Below are 12,085 nucleotides of genomic sequence, written 5' to 3' on the forward strand. Positions count from 1 at the left end.
TCAAATTCTGTAAAATGGCTTCTAAAATTTAAGCATTAGAGCGAATTATGTCAAAGCACAACTTGCCGCCCTTTTACGAACTGCCGGGCATTGAAATCTTCCGGTGAATTTCAGGCACTGGTGAAATATTTCCGAGTAGGACGGATTATCTCTCTCGCCTTTTATTTTAATGAGAGCCCTCGGAGAGAAAAAAAGAACCGCTAATTCCGATAAAAAGTTAGCCCGGAGAGCGAAAATGCGGAAAAAGCGTTTCAATGAAACTTGGAGCGCCGGCTGAAGTTGCCCTGTCCGGTTTAAGTCGAGCTCACGCGCGTAACATTGCCGCCTTTATGAGACATGACGCCATAAACATGATGTCGATTCTCAGTATTCCTAGGTCAGGATTTTGAATGCATCGTGGCGTTTGTGTCGGGTATGTTGCCATCCATCGCGAGCCAATCAAAGAGGTTTAAAAGTAATTGAGTTTATAGCAATGTTAAAAAGTTAGTAAATTTTTGAAGAATCATACTAAAATATGGACAAACAAATCGAAAGTCATTAAGGCTACTAATTAAGTTGGTTTACATAGGAGTATCAACCTTGGGTTTTGTATATCTCAGGCAATTTTTTAAAAAAAATTGCAAAAAAAAGTTTAAAATTAAGTCGATAGGCACTGCCATCTCCAGCGGATCCGATATTATGAAGCAACTGATCTTATTGTTCGTAATTTCTTGTTCGACATGTTTGGTATTCCTAATAATGGCTATTATTATTAAAATGTTTGAGCAATTTTTCGTAGAAAAAACGTTTCCAGCCTTGCAACATGCTGCTTCCATTATCCAACTCTGTGCCTTAATGTGCACGTAATTGACATTAAGAATCTACTGGAATTTTCAACCCACAAATCTACGGTATTTTTACTTGTTTTTCCTTAAAATAATGGTCATACACATTTGTTTGTTGTTTATAAATGAGCCATGTTTCTCGGAAAGGAACTAAAAGACATCAACTGTTGCCAAAATTAATCATTTATTTTTAACTGAAGAACGACTACATAGATTCTCTTAAAAATGTCAAAGAAATTGCTTCATTCCAAAGGAAACTCTTTGAAACTTAAAAAAATGGGTGCATATATTCCTTCGTAAACAAATAAACCGTCCAGAATAATTTGGCAACCTTTAATGTCACTTAGCTCCTTTTCGAGAAACACGGTCAAAATATGGTGCGATCGGAGCAGCATTGCAAAGTATGCAGGTTGTCTCTGCAAAAAATGTCTCAATTGGATACTAAAGTGGTGCAATTACACTTCCGATTGTCTCTGTAATGTTGCCTCAAAATTAACAAATGCCTATCATTGCAATTACTCGTTCTTTTTTGTGCGGCCTAAAATCCCCTGTTATTCGAAAAAACACCTTAAAAATTTTGTCGCGATTTTTTTTCATTAATGAGCTGGTTTAAATGAAAGCCCGACTCGTGGATCTCACAAAAAATACTGTAATTAGAACTAAATATGGGGGTTGATAAGTCAAGCAAACCAGCGGCCTTTCGTTTTCTTTTGCCTTCGAAACTTAATAATAAGCATCTTGACTTCACTTGTTCAGATGTATAAGGAACTAAATGGACAGCGTTTATCAAAGAGAAACCAAAGCGATCAAAGTGTTGTAAAAACATTTTCATCTTTATCGGAAAAGAACTGGCCTAGAGCAGGAAATATAATTTGTTTTTCCTGCCAAAATTTTGTTCATTTTACAGGAAAACGGCCATGCAACTATTATTATTGCACAAATATTTGGTATTATTTAAACCGAAGAAGAAATTACACGAGTTTAAAAACGCTGTAACCGCATTAGTTTCTCTTCTGCTAAATTCGATCCAACTTACACCCATTCGATCTGTGATCACTGTCGGAGAATTTTCGAGCTGTTTTGGCTTCTCAAATTTTTCTCCAAGAGACCATTTAAGCTATAGTGTTGTCTTTTACATTGAAATCACTGAAATTCCATTGATTAAGGAGCCACAACGAGGCAAACATTAACGATTCAACCAAAAATGGGTAATTAATTCAGTCCGTCATGGATCTAAATAGTGGTTAAATATCTGTGGGGAAACCCAATGGCCCCAAGGCATGCGGGTTGTCCCCCAGATGACCCCCTTCCTCCTGCTCGGGAGATTAACCGAGGCTATCTTTCCGTTCTCTGTCAGGAAGATAGTTTGGGAATTCAAAGTCAATAGCTAAGATTCTTCGAAGATCAAATGACACCAGTTTTTCCCCGAAGTCATGGAAAATTTTGTTCGGAAAGTTTTGTGATCGCGTTTTTATTATTTTATCTGTGATTTGGATTCTCGCTTGACGCATGAGTAAATGGCTTGTCTCATATTTTATCGAACAGGAATATAATAATAAACAATGTTTCCTCGTTACGTACATCGTATGTCGCGAGTGGCGTGTGGTGGATTTATATTGAGAACATTAACAATGATAATAATAGGAATTTAATTTTCTTCGAAAGAGTTCGTTGCAGGTTATTTTTCAAACATTTCGAGAGTGAGGAATAACTCATGAATGTACGAGCACAAAAATTAGACAGTGACCCTTCTTGGAATGAGAAAATGAGATGTGCAGTAAAACCGGACTGACCAATTTTCGTGCCAATAGAATAGTATCAGTTTACTTTTTAACAGACGGGGGTGAAGAACGAAATTCTCTAAAAACGATACAATGGTTGATACGTCGCAAGCTAACGGTCGAATCAGATTTTAAAGTCAAATGCCTCAGTAGATGGTCAATTGCACTAAACAAATATGGTTCGCTATTCAGTTTACGCTTTTGGAAAAATTACTACGTAAATATTTGGCAATGTGCAAATGACTTGTTTAGCAAATGACAGACCAATTTTTTCCTTTCTCCTTCCGGGCAAATGGACCAAGTTGTTAATGCACTTATACTTCATTTCCCCCATTATGATCTCTAGCTTACTAAACAGTTAGAATAACAGTTTCGTCTTCATTGATCAGGGTAGGCAAAAGAAAATCACACATACTGAAATAGTGGCATGCGTCATCACCTCATTGGCTATCGGTTTTTCAGCTCAATGAGGTCCAGCCAACTGGAGAAGAGTTTAAGACTCGTCGGTTTGCCTTCATTTGAGAAGATAGGCAAAAGGGGCTCCTACGTGATGAAATAGTGGTATCCTTATCAAATTTGCTCTTGGTGATTGAGTTTTACGATGGATCTGGCGTTTTTAAGTCGCAACTTCTGAAATGAGTTCTAAACAAACTTTGACGAATATTTCCGTCGCGAATCTACTCTTTTCCTTCAGGTGTCATTCTTCTCCACTCATAAAAATACACATTCTCCTACACGGAGAAAAAAACTTCGTGCGTGGGACCCGAAGTTTTGGTCATATGGATCTCTGAAGTTTTCGGATTGAGCATCTGAACACTTTAGGTCCAGCTGCTGAGGTTTGGATCGCACATCTGAAACTTCAGTTCTTACATCTGAAGTACTTCGGTTCTCTTATCCGGAAAACTTCGGTTCTCACATCTGAAGTACTTCAGATGTAAGAACTGAAGTTTCAGATGTGTGATTCGAACCTTGACAGCTAGACCTAAAGTGTTCAGATGCTCAATCCGAAAACTTCAGGAGATCTATATGACCTAAACTTCGGGTCCCACGCACGAGGTTTTTTCTCCGTGTAGGTCAAATTTGTTTACTTTTGGCCCTGAGGGCCCTAGTGAACCAATCAGAGACCATCAAAAGCACAGCAGTTCCCTCTCTGCATTGACCCTTTTGACTCCAAAGACTATTTCGAGACCATTGGACCGTACTCCGACGCCAAGCCCGATCAGGAACGAAAATTCTTTCACGAGTCTGTGAATTCGATTCTGGCAACGGGGTATTCAGAGCGCGACCGAGGAGTAAGTTCGGATCCAAGGCAAGGATGAAGTGCGGTCACTTGGGGGTCGACACTGGACAATCGAAGACACTCGACATTCCTAATTAGTCCCGACCCGACCCGACGCGACGCGTCGCGACGCCGCGCCGGCTAGCAGCCTGCCCATTGGCGTATTAGCCTAGTTATGAGCGTGAACTTGCGCTCTTTGACTCAGAGTTGCCGGCAAGCTCATAGCTTCGTCTATGAAATAATTGTGGACCTCGCTCGATCTGCCAACGGTTTCGCGTGGATCCTTCCCGCCCGTTTTATCTGATTTTCTCACCAGTCATCACAAACGACGCTTTTTCGAGAGGAAAATCATCAGCGCGTTTTCGTGGTGGGTGTTCGGACCGGTTGGCATTGTAACGACGGGGCCATGACCCGCTCACTTCTCTTGAACTCCCGTCGCGTGTACTTCCGTCCCTCTAGACTTGGCTATTGTATACACTGGAGCTCGATTGAATTGTGGTATGCAAACCAGTAATACATGGGGAAAAGGTCTATCGGGTCCTGAGTTCAGATTCGAAAAAAATTGACAAGAGAAAATACTCTTGGTTCAATCGAATTTTTGCTTGAATCAGAAGGAAATTGGCTTAGTAATTAAGAAGCTTGGCTCTCGATTCAAGGAAAAAACCGATTGAAAAAGCGTAATTTTCCTTGTCAATTTTTTTAAGATTCTGGACTCTGGACCCAAGAGAGTTTTTTACGGTGTACCAACTGCATTTGACAAGCGACATCGTATTGAAATTTCTATTCGACTGCATTCGATTGATGAAAGATCTAATTTTTTAATGAAGAATTTCCTCGTGATCATTGAAATAGAGATGGAGTTAATTCAAAGAATTTAAAATGATGAGTTGTAAAATTCAAATTTTACGAAATATCCTGTTGTCATATTACAACAAATAAATGCTGTCATCAAAAAAGATGGAAATGTCTCCTTTATTTGGTCCTCATGAGAAGATTACAGGAATCAAACCTCTGTTTATAGCTGACTAAAAATGAAAAAAAAAAAAAACTTTGTTTGGAGACAAATTGGTATTCTCTACAGATGGATTACCTTATAAGTGGAAATAGGACGCCTGATTTTACATTTTTTGGGAAATAATATAATATTTTTTTTTTTAAATTCTTCATCTTGAATTGTTTAAATGAGCTGCACCACTCTAGACAATTTTTGGGAATAGACTTTAAAACTGTATAAAAAGTACTTACGCTTCCTCGGTCTTGGCAGCATCGCAGTTGGAGAAGAGGGTGAAGTTGAATTCTTGAAATGAATCGCTCATATTGTACTGACAAGCAATGTCTCCGTAATGCGTGTCTGTGGCGGTGGCCTTACTTGTCACTCCGATCATGAAGTGACCCATCTCGGACGTCAGGTATCCGAGAGTAAGCACCGTAAGCACATACGGATTGTACAGGAAACTTAACTTCTTCAGTACAGGCATCATTTTGAATCTGCAACAAATTCAAATCAGATAGAAAAATTAATAGGTGAAAGCAAGTTGGGAAACACTTGGTTAGAAACACACACTGGAGTTAACAGATATTATATAGTAAAGATGATAATATGATAATATGCCCGCAATACAGATCCACTGTTACAGAATTAGAATAGAACTTTTACTCAAAAAGAAAACTCAGGAAAGGAAATAAAGTTCCAAAATCTTATTCTCGGTTTCATCTTAAATTCTTGATGTGACTAAGCCTTCTTTAAATTCGGTCAAACTATAACCCATTCCAAGAGTCCACGCCAAATGAGTTTATGCACTTTTAGACTGCGGCAGAAGATCGACTGACGTCATTTTAGCATGGAAACTGAATGCAAGAATCAAGATGGCGGATCTTTTGCTACAGTCTAAAATTGCGTAAACTTATTTTGCGTGGACTTTTAGACGAAATGTTATTGACAAAAAAACTGCAACTTTGTTGCAAATGATGATTACAACCAATCATCAAGATATCGAATTCATTGAGAATCCTGCATGCAGCCGATCCTTAGAAGATGCACCGAGGTTGCATAAACTTCGGCGAGGCTCGTGGGAGAGGCGGCTCCCGGCAACCACTAATTAAAAGCTGCGGGGCTTGACTCGGGAGTGCATCAAACGGCGGTTTCGGTCGGAAACAACGACTCGGGCTCGGGAGAAGGGAAGACAGACGTTGGCCGGGACCGGACCGGACCTTGAAGGTGCAGAAATTAGCCGAGTCGGAGTCCGGGCGAGTGCGTGGGAACCAGGGAGCTTCTTGAGCGGCCTCCCACCCCCGCATCGTCTCGGGGCCCTTCGGCGCGGACAGAGGAGCCCGCGGCCGCCCGGGCATCGCCCCGAGTAATGCCACTGTCCACTGCCAATTACTACCGCGTTGCCGTTGTGGCAATGTAATTACGGATATCCTTGCCCGCTGATCAAGGATCTTCACGGAGAAAAAAACTTCGTGCGTGGGACCCAAAGTTTAGGTCATATGGATCTCTGAAGTTTTTGGATTGAGCGTCTGAACACTTAAGGTCTAGCTGCCGAAGTTCAGGTCTGACATCTGAAACTTCAGTTCTTAAATCTGAAGTACTTCAGATGTGAGAACCGAAGTTTTTCGGATGTGGAAACCGAAGTACTTCAGATATAAGAACTGAAGTTTCAGATGTCAGACCTGAACTTCGGCAGCTAGACCTTAAAGTGTTCAGATGCTCAATCTGAAAACTTCAGGGATCCCTATGACCTAAACTTCGGGTCCCACGCACGAGGGTTTTTTCTCCGTGTTCAAAGCTGATGCCAGAGACAGAGACAGAAAATGAGCCGCTGGCCACTTGAAGATGGATAGAAACTTTTTAATTTGGAACACAACACGGGAAAAAACTCTGTGCGTGGGACTCGAGGATCAGGTCTTGTGGATCTGTGAATTTTTCAGAACGTGCATCTGGAAACTTGAGGTCCAGCTGCCGGAGTTAGGGTCAGACGTCTGGAGCACTTAGGTACCTTGGTTGACTCAATAAAAATTTCAACAGAGGTACTGAGGACTAGTACCTAAACATATAAGGTGGGCACGGACATGTCGAAATATGGAACTCGTGGGGCCCAAAAAGGCAGCTAACCTACTGACACAAAAAACGTCACTGCCAATCTTCAGATTTCAATATCAAATCAAGATGACGAAGAATGTTCAGAAATGAGCGTTTTCGCAAAAATGATTAATCCAGTGACATGTCCTATTATAACATGTCCATGATGTAAAAATAATGGATCTCATGCGATACTCTTTGTGTAGAAGAATTCCATCGTTTGTGTAATATTTATGCAAAAAGTTCGGAAGTCGCTCTGTTTTTGAAAACAAAAATTATTCATTTGAGCTATTTCATTAAAAAATCTAACGTGTCCAAAGGTAAATTTTCTCATCGTAAATTCAGTGCAAACTAACAAATTAAGCAGGATTAAGAGAAAGTTTTTGCCTCCTCTCGTAAAATTTGAATTTTTTGAGGTATTAACATTGATGAATTAAAATCTGTTCGCGGAATCAGAGACGTGAACCTATTCTAGCGTTGTCAGTATCATCCAACCCTAACGTCTGTTCGTTCATTTTTGTTTTCCGAAACATATCATCTCTGGAGATGAAGGTATTAGAGGCAAGGCGTGAATAATCGACTATCGATATTTCCCCATTTGAGGCTATTCTGAAGAATCGATTGTTAGTAGATCGATCCTTTCTCACACTGGGAAAAAAAACACGTTGGATCTAGAGTCCAGACTCTTAAAAACATCGACAAGAAAAAGTACTCTTGATTCAATCAGAATCTAGCTTAAATCAAGAACCAAGCCTCTTAACTTAAGCGAATTTCCTTTTGATTTAAGCTTAAATCTGATTGAATCAAGAGTCCTTTTTCTTGTCAATGTTTTCAAGAAATCTGGACTATAGATCCAATGTGGTTTTTTTTTTTTTTTTTTTTTTTTTTTTTTTTTTTTTTTTTTTTTTCAGTGCATAATGGCAGATCAATCGCGTTGTCACAAAGCATGCTGTGCCTCTAGAAGGTGAGCAAGCAAGCGGGGCAGCTTCGAACCAAAGCTCCGACACCGGAAAAAATCGGACAACACCGCGAGTGCGGGACCAATGTCCAGGTGGGAATCACGGGAATCGCCGGATATAAAATTTACACCTTCGGGTAATTCGACTCCATTATCGAGACTGGGGCTGGGGCTGGAGGTCATAAAGGATGCCTCGCCGAATGACACTCGTGAGAACCCTGTCGCAGACATCCGAAGTGTCCGCATGAGCGCCTTGCCATTACCCGCAGTCAAAGAACCCGCCCCTTCTAACATTCCTCCATAAACCCTTTAACAAGTTAGCTCGGCGGCCCTATTGACTCGAGGCGCGTCATTTTTATCTTTATACTATCGTATGGACGCATGTAAATCAAAAGGAACTATATCAAATTTGACATGAGCCCTTTTATGGACGTAATCTTATGGATCTCGGGACTCAAGTCAGAATAAATATACAGGGTGATCCAGGGTTAAACGGCCAGACTATAAGAGCGTGTTCTGTGGCTCAAAATAAGACTTTTTTGTTCTATAAAGTTTTTCCTAAAAGTGCCCCCAGTTGGAGCTACGCCCCCCCCCCCCCGCCAAAAAAAAATTCGAAAAGTAAATAGTTTTTCCTGAATTTTGGCAACGGTTGTGAACCAAATCTCATGAGAATGTGTACTGTCCTGTACTTTTATGCCTTAATTCATAAATGATCTAAAAAAAAAAATCAAAATCCCAATTTAAATAGGGGGTTTAGGAGGGGTGTTTCGGCTCCTGCAGTCTGACCATTAATAGCCCTGAATCACCCTGTACAGACGGTGTTCAATGAAAAGGAACTTAAAGACTTTAACTTAGAACAGAGATATATGTGAGACGGAAGGAAACAAGCTTCTTCGCTCCTAATTAAATCCTTCGATGTACGTCTAAAAAATGTTCACATTGCAAATACCCTAAAAACTGCACACAAATAAGTTGTCTCCAGTACAGACATAGCAGTATCTGCTCTTTAAGGCAATCCAAAAACACACCTCAATTATCGACTCGATTTATTTGTCACCAGTTAAGGAGTTAACGAGATCGCATGGGGGCATGGGAAGCAAAAAACAAATCTGGGATAAATACTTCCGTGTGAACGGTTTAGCCGCCAGTCTTGAAGCGAAAATAACCCGCCGCGACGCGTTTCAATTTCGCCGGCGAAAATTCGAAAGTTTTTATGATTTTTTAACGAGATTATACGCGTGTAAGTTCCTTCAAAAAACCAGTAGCTCGCACTGCACGCACGTGAATGTCTCTTGTGCCCTTAACTAAGCTGAAGTTCTTCCTTAATGCGCGTTTATTATCCAAACCAGTTACAGTTGCGGCTTGCCGCAAAACGCAAGAAACAGAGTTTGCCAGATTTTCAAAAGTCGACTTGCGACTTCACATTTCTCTCTTGGGGTTCTTAGGTGTTCGTTTTTGCATCATATACAGATGGCCAAAGTGCGAAATCACGTATATTTCCGTTTGCGAAGTTGCATACTTCCTATCATACTTCTGTTATAGACTGAGGGGGAAATGATGAACTAATTATAAGATCTCTAACGTGTAAACGTCATATTTAGTCCATTTCTTACCTCCTTAATAGTTCATTGCAACCACCCGTTTCCACCAATAGGATTGCCCCATTTTCTCGTTATTTTTTTGTCCATCACGCTGTCTATCAATTTCAATAATCAGCCCGCTGGTAGAAATCAAAATTTGAAACTATCGCCAAAGGAAACCACGCTCTAGAGTCTCTTATTTTCCTACTCAGCGTTGAAGTCTCCAAGAGTATTCAAGGATCGAAGATTGCCATCAGGGCTGGAGTTAAGTTCAAGTAATCGCTGAACTGGAATAGGGCGTATTTTTTTTTTTTTTTTTTTACAAGAATCTATGAGCATATCGAAGAAGTTCTCGATTTGTTTAACCTCAAAAAGTACTTTCGTTGTTTTACCATCAGAGCAGCCTAGCCATCGATATATGACTTCCAAACGAAATTAAGGTTTGAATTTGAAGTGAAATTAGCTCCTTAGAAAGGCAATGTTCACGTTCACTCCACAAAAAAGGTACATTAATTTCACTCGGGTTGTTTAAAAGCGAAAGATCGTATTCGATACATCAAACAGGTGAGACTGTATCGATATCAATTGGTTCAACATGTAAACATAGCCTCAAAAGTCAATTTAGAAATTTGAGTGAACGGATCTTTTGTGATAGGTTTTTTATTCTTGCGAGCACCAAATGCCAATGAAAACTGTAATTGTTAAAAATTTTCTCATTTTTAGCTTTTCCAAATGAAATCCTAAAATTTTTTTTTTTGAGGTTATGTTCTATTGTTTTGAACCAAACTATACATCGAGCCACTGTCGAATACGGTCTATAGCACGAATCGGAACAAAATGCGACGTGAGATTTTTTTGACGAAAATATATAACCCAAGCTTTTTTCGAAAAAGCTAGTAGAAAAGCTAGTGGTTCATTTCAAAAGAAGAAATGATGAGAAATAATTTAATTGACACTGATCTTTTTTTTTCCATGGAGTGACTGTGACTTAGAGCGATGGAATCTCGGACGCGCGCGTGGGGGAAAATTAAGACTTACGTAATATAATCAGTTCATTCATAAACTGCTCTCGAGTAAGAATCTGGTTTACGAGTTACGACGAGCGAACTGCGCAGCGCGACGAGCGGGGGTCGAGCACCTACCAACAAGATCTCATTGCAAATATCCACGCTCTCGAGTTATCAATTGAAATAGCGGAATTATTGTGCAATTTCCATCAACCTGGCAACCATGCACGGCGAGATTCGCGAGGACTTGGCTAAGGATACGAACAGCGGATATGCAGCGTTTCAACTGGCACTTGCATATCCACATACATTTGAGCGAATTTTATTTTGGTCTCGGGTAAAAGAGATCCCTGTTGAATTGACAGAACTTAAATTCTGGAGTGGAAAATGCTAAAGGAGGGCAAATCTTTCCAATTTTTGGCCCTCGCCTTTTGCAGTGACGTAATAGTAACGGGCAAACATGGACATCGGACGTTCCCCTTAGAACCATAGCACATAACGATGAGATGTAAGATGTGGTTTTTGAGGAAAATTAAGGAGGTATCAAACCCTTATGTGCGTATATAGGATTCGTTCCCCCTCCAAAATCCCTTTTCTAAGTAAAAAATTATTGGAGCTCATAAAAATACCATAATGTACCTATGTTTCCCTCGTTCACTCGATCCAAGATGCCATGCTGATAGAAAACAGTGTTCATCTAATTGTAAATTAATGGTCAGCGCATCTGACCTCGAGATAATGGGTCCCGAGTTTGGATCCCAGTATTCGTGAAAAATAAATTATTCATTAAAAAATTCATGGCACTATTGCGGGTGGGTCCGCCAAAACAGATTTTACCCAGAAAATTCGATGCCTGATTAATCCCTGAAACTTCCAAAGTCTCCAGCTTGAAGTGTGCCAACCCTTCGACTTATTTCAGTATTACCTTTAGAAAAATTTGTATATATAAAAAAAAACTGACATTTGAGGCTATTTTTATGCATCAGTGTTAGATATTAAAATTCACCCTATTAAATGTCATATCCTTACTTTTTAGATTTACCACTCTCATAGAAACGCCAAGAAATCAACAAACCCGATGTCCAGTCATTTTTTAATCAGTCTATCCGTTTTCTTTTCCTTGGCCGCGGTAAGTGGTTGACCCAGATGTCGGAGCCTGGTCATCATCAGCCGATCAGCTGATCGCGCGCGCCAGATCTATGTCGGCGTCTAGCGAGATTCCCACGGCTAGGATCGGTTTTTCAAGCGATTCGACAACTGATTATGGTGATCAGCGTCAAAATGACCAGACGCAGACGCACAGGTTATCTCACTCTTTTCACTACTTCTACAACAATTCTATTCTGGGCCAATTAGCCTCCAAACATCTCTGAATCTCGTGTCCTTAACATTCTTATTACCCGGGTCAGTGTTTCTCTCCTGTTCTTCTTACTCTTTGCCCCGTGTCGCGTCGCGCCGCGACGACGTCGCGATGCGATTACGCCGCTGACATCACCGCGGTTCGCGCTCGCGATGTAATAGGAATCCCAGCGCGTGTCTTCGTCCTTTTTTCTATTTCTCCGGGACGTCACCAT

At 40.5% G+C, this 12,085-nt stretch overlaps 1 protein-coding gene across 3 annotated transcripts in view; it reads right to left on the bottom strand.

Annotated features, from left to right (window-relative positions):
• Positions 1–12,085, bottom strand: part of LOC109042632 (MFS-type efflux pump MSMEG_3705) — a 172,104-nt gene that overhangs the window by 13,530 nt on the left and 146,489 nt on the right. For all 3 annotated transcript variants that reach the window (XM_072301988.1, XM_019059516.2, XM_019059509.2), the window contains exon 2: positions 5,130–5,372. In XM_072301988.1, coding sequence (XP_072158089.1) covers positions 5,130–5,372 — 243 coding nt within the window. The remainder of the gene's footprint in view (positions 1–5,129; positions 5,373–12,085) is intronic.

Source organism: Bemisia tabaci, chromosome 6 (assembly GCF_918797505.1).
Source record: "Bemisia tabaci chromosome 6, PGI_BMITA_v3".
Classification (NCBI taxonomy): domain Eukaryota; kingdom Metazoa; phylum Arthropoda; class Insecta; order Hemiptera; family Aleyrodidae; genus Bemisia; species Bemisia tabaci.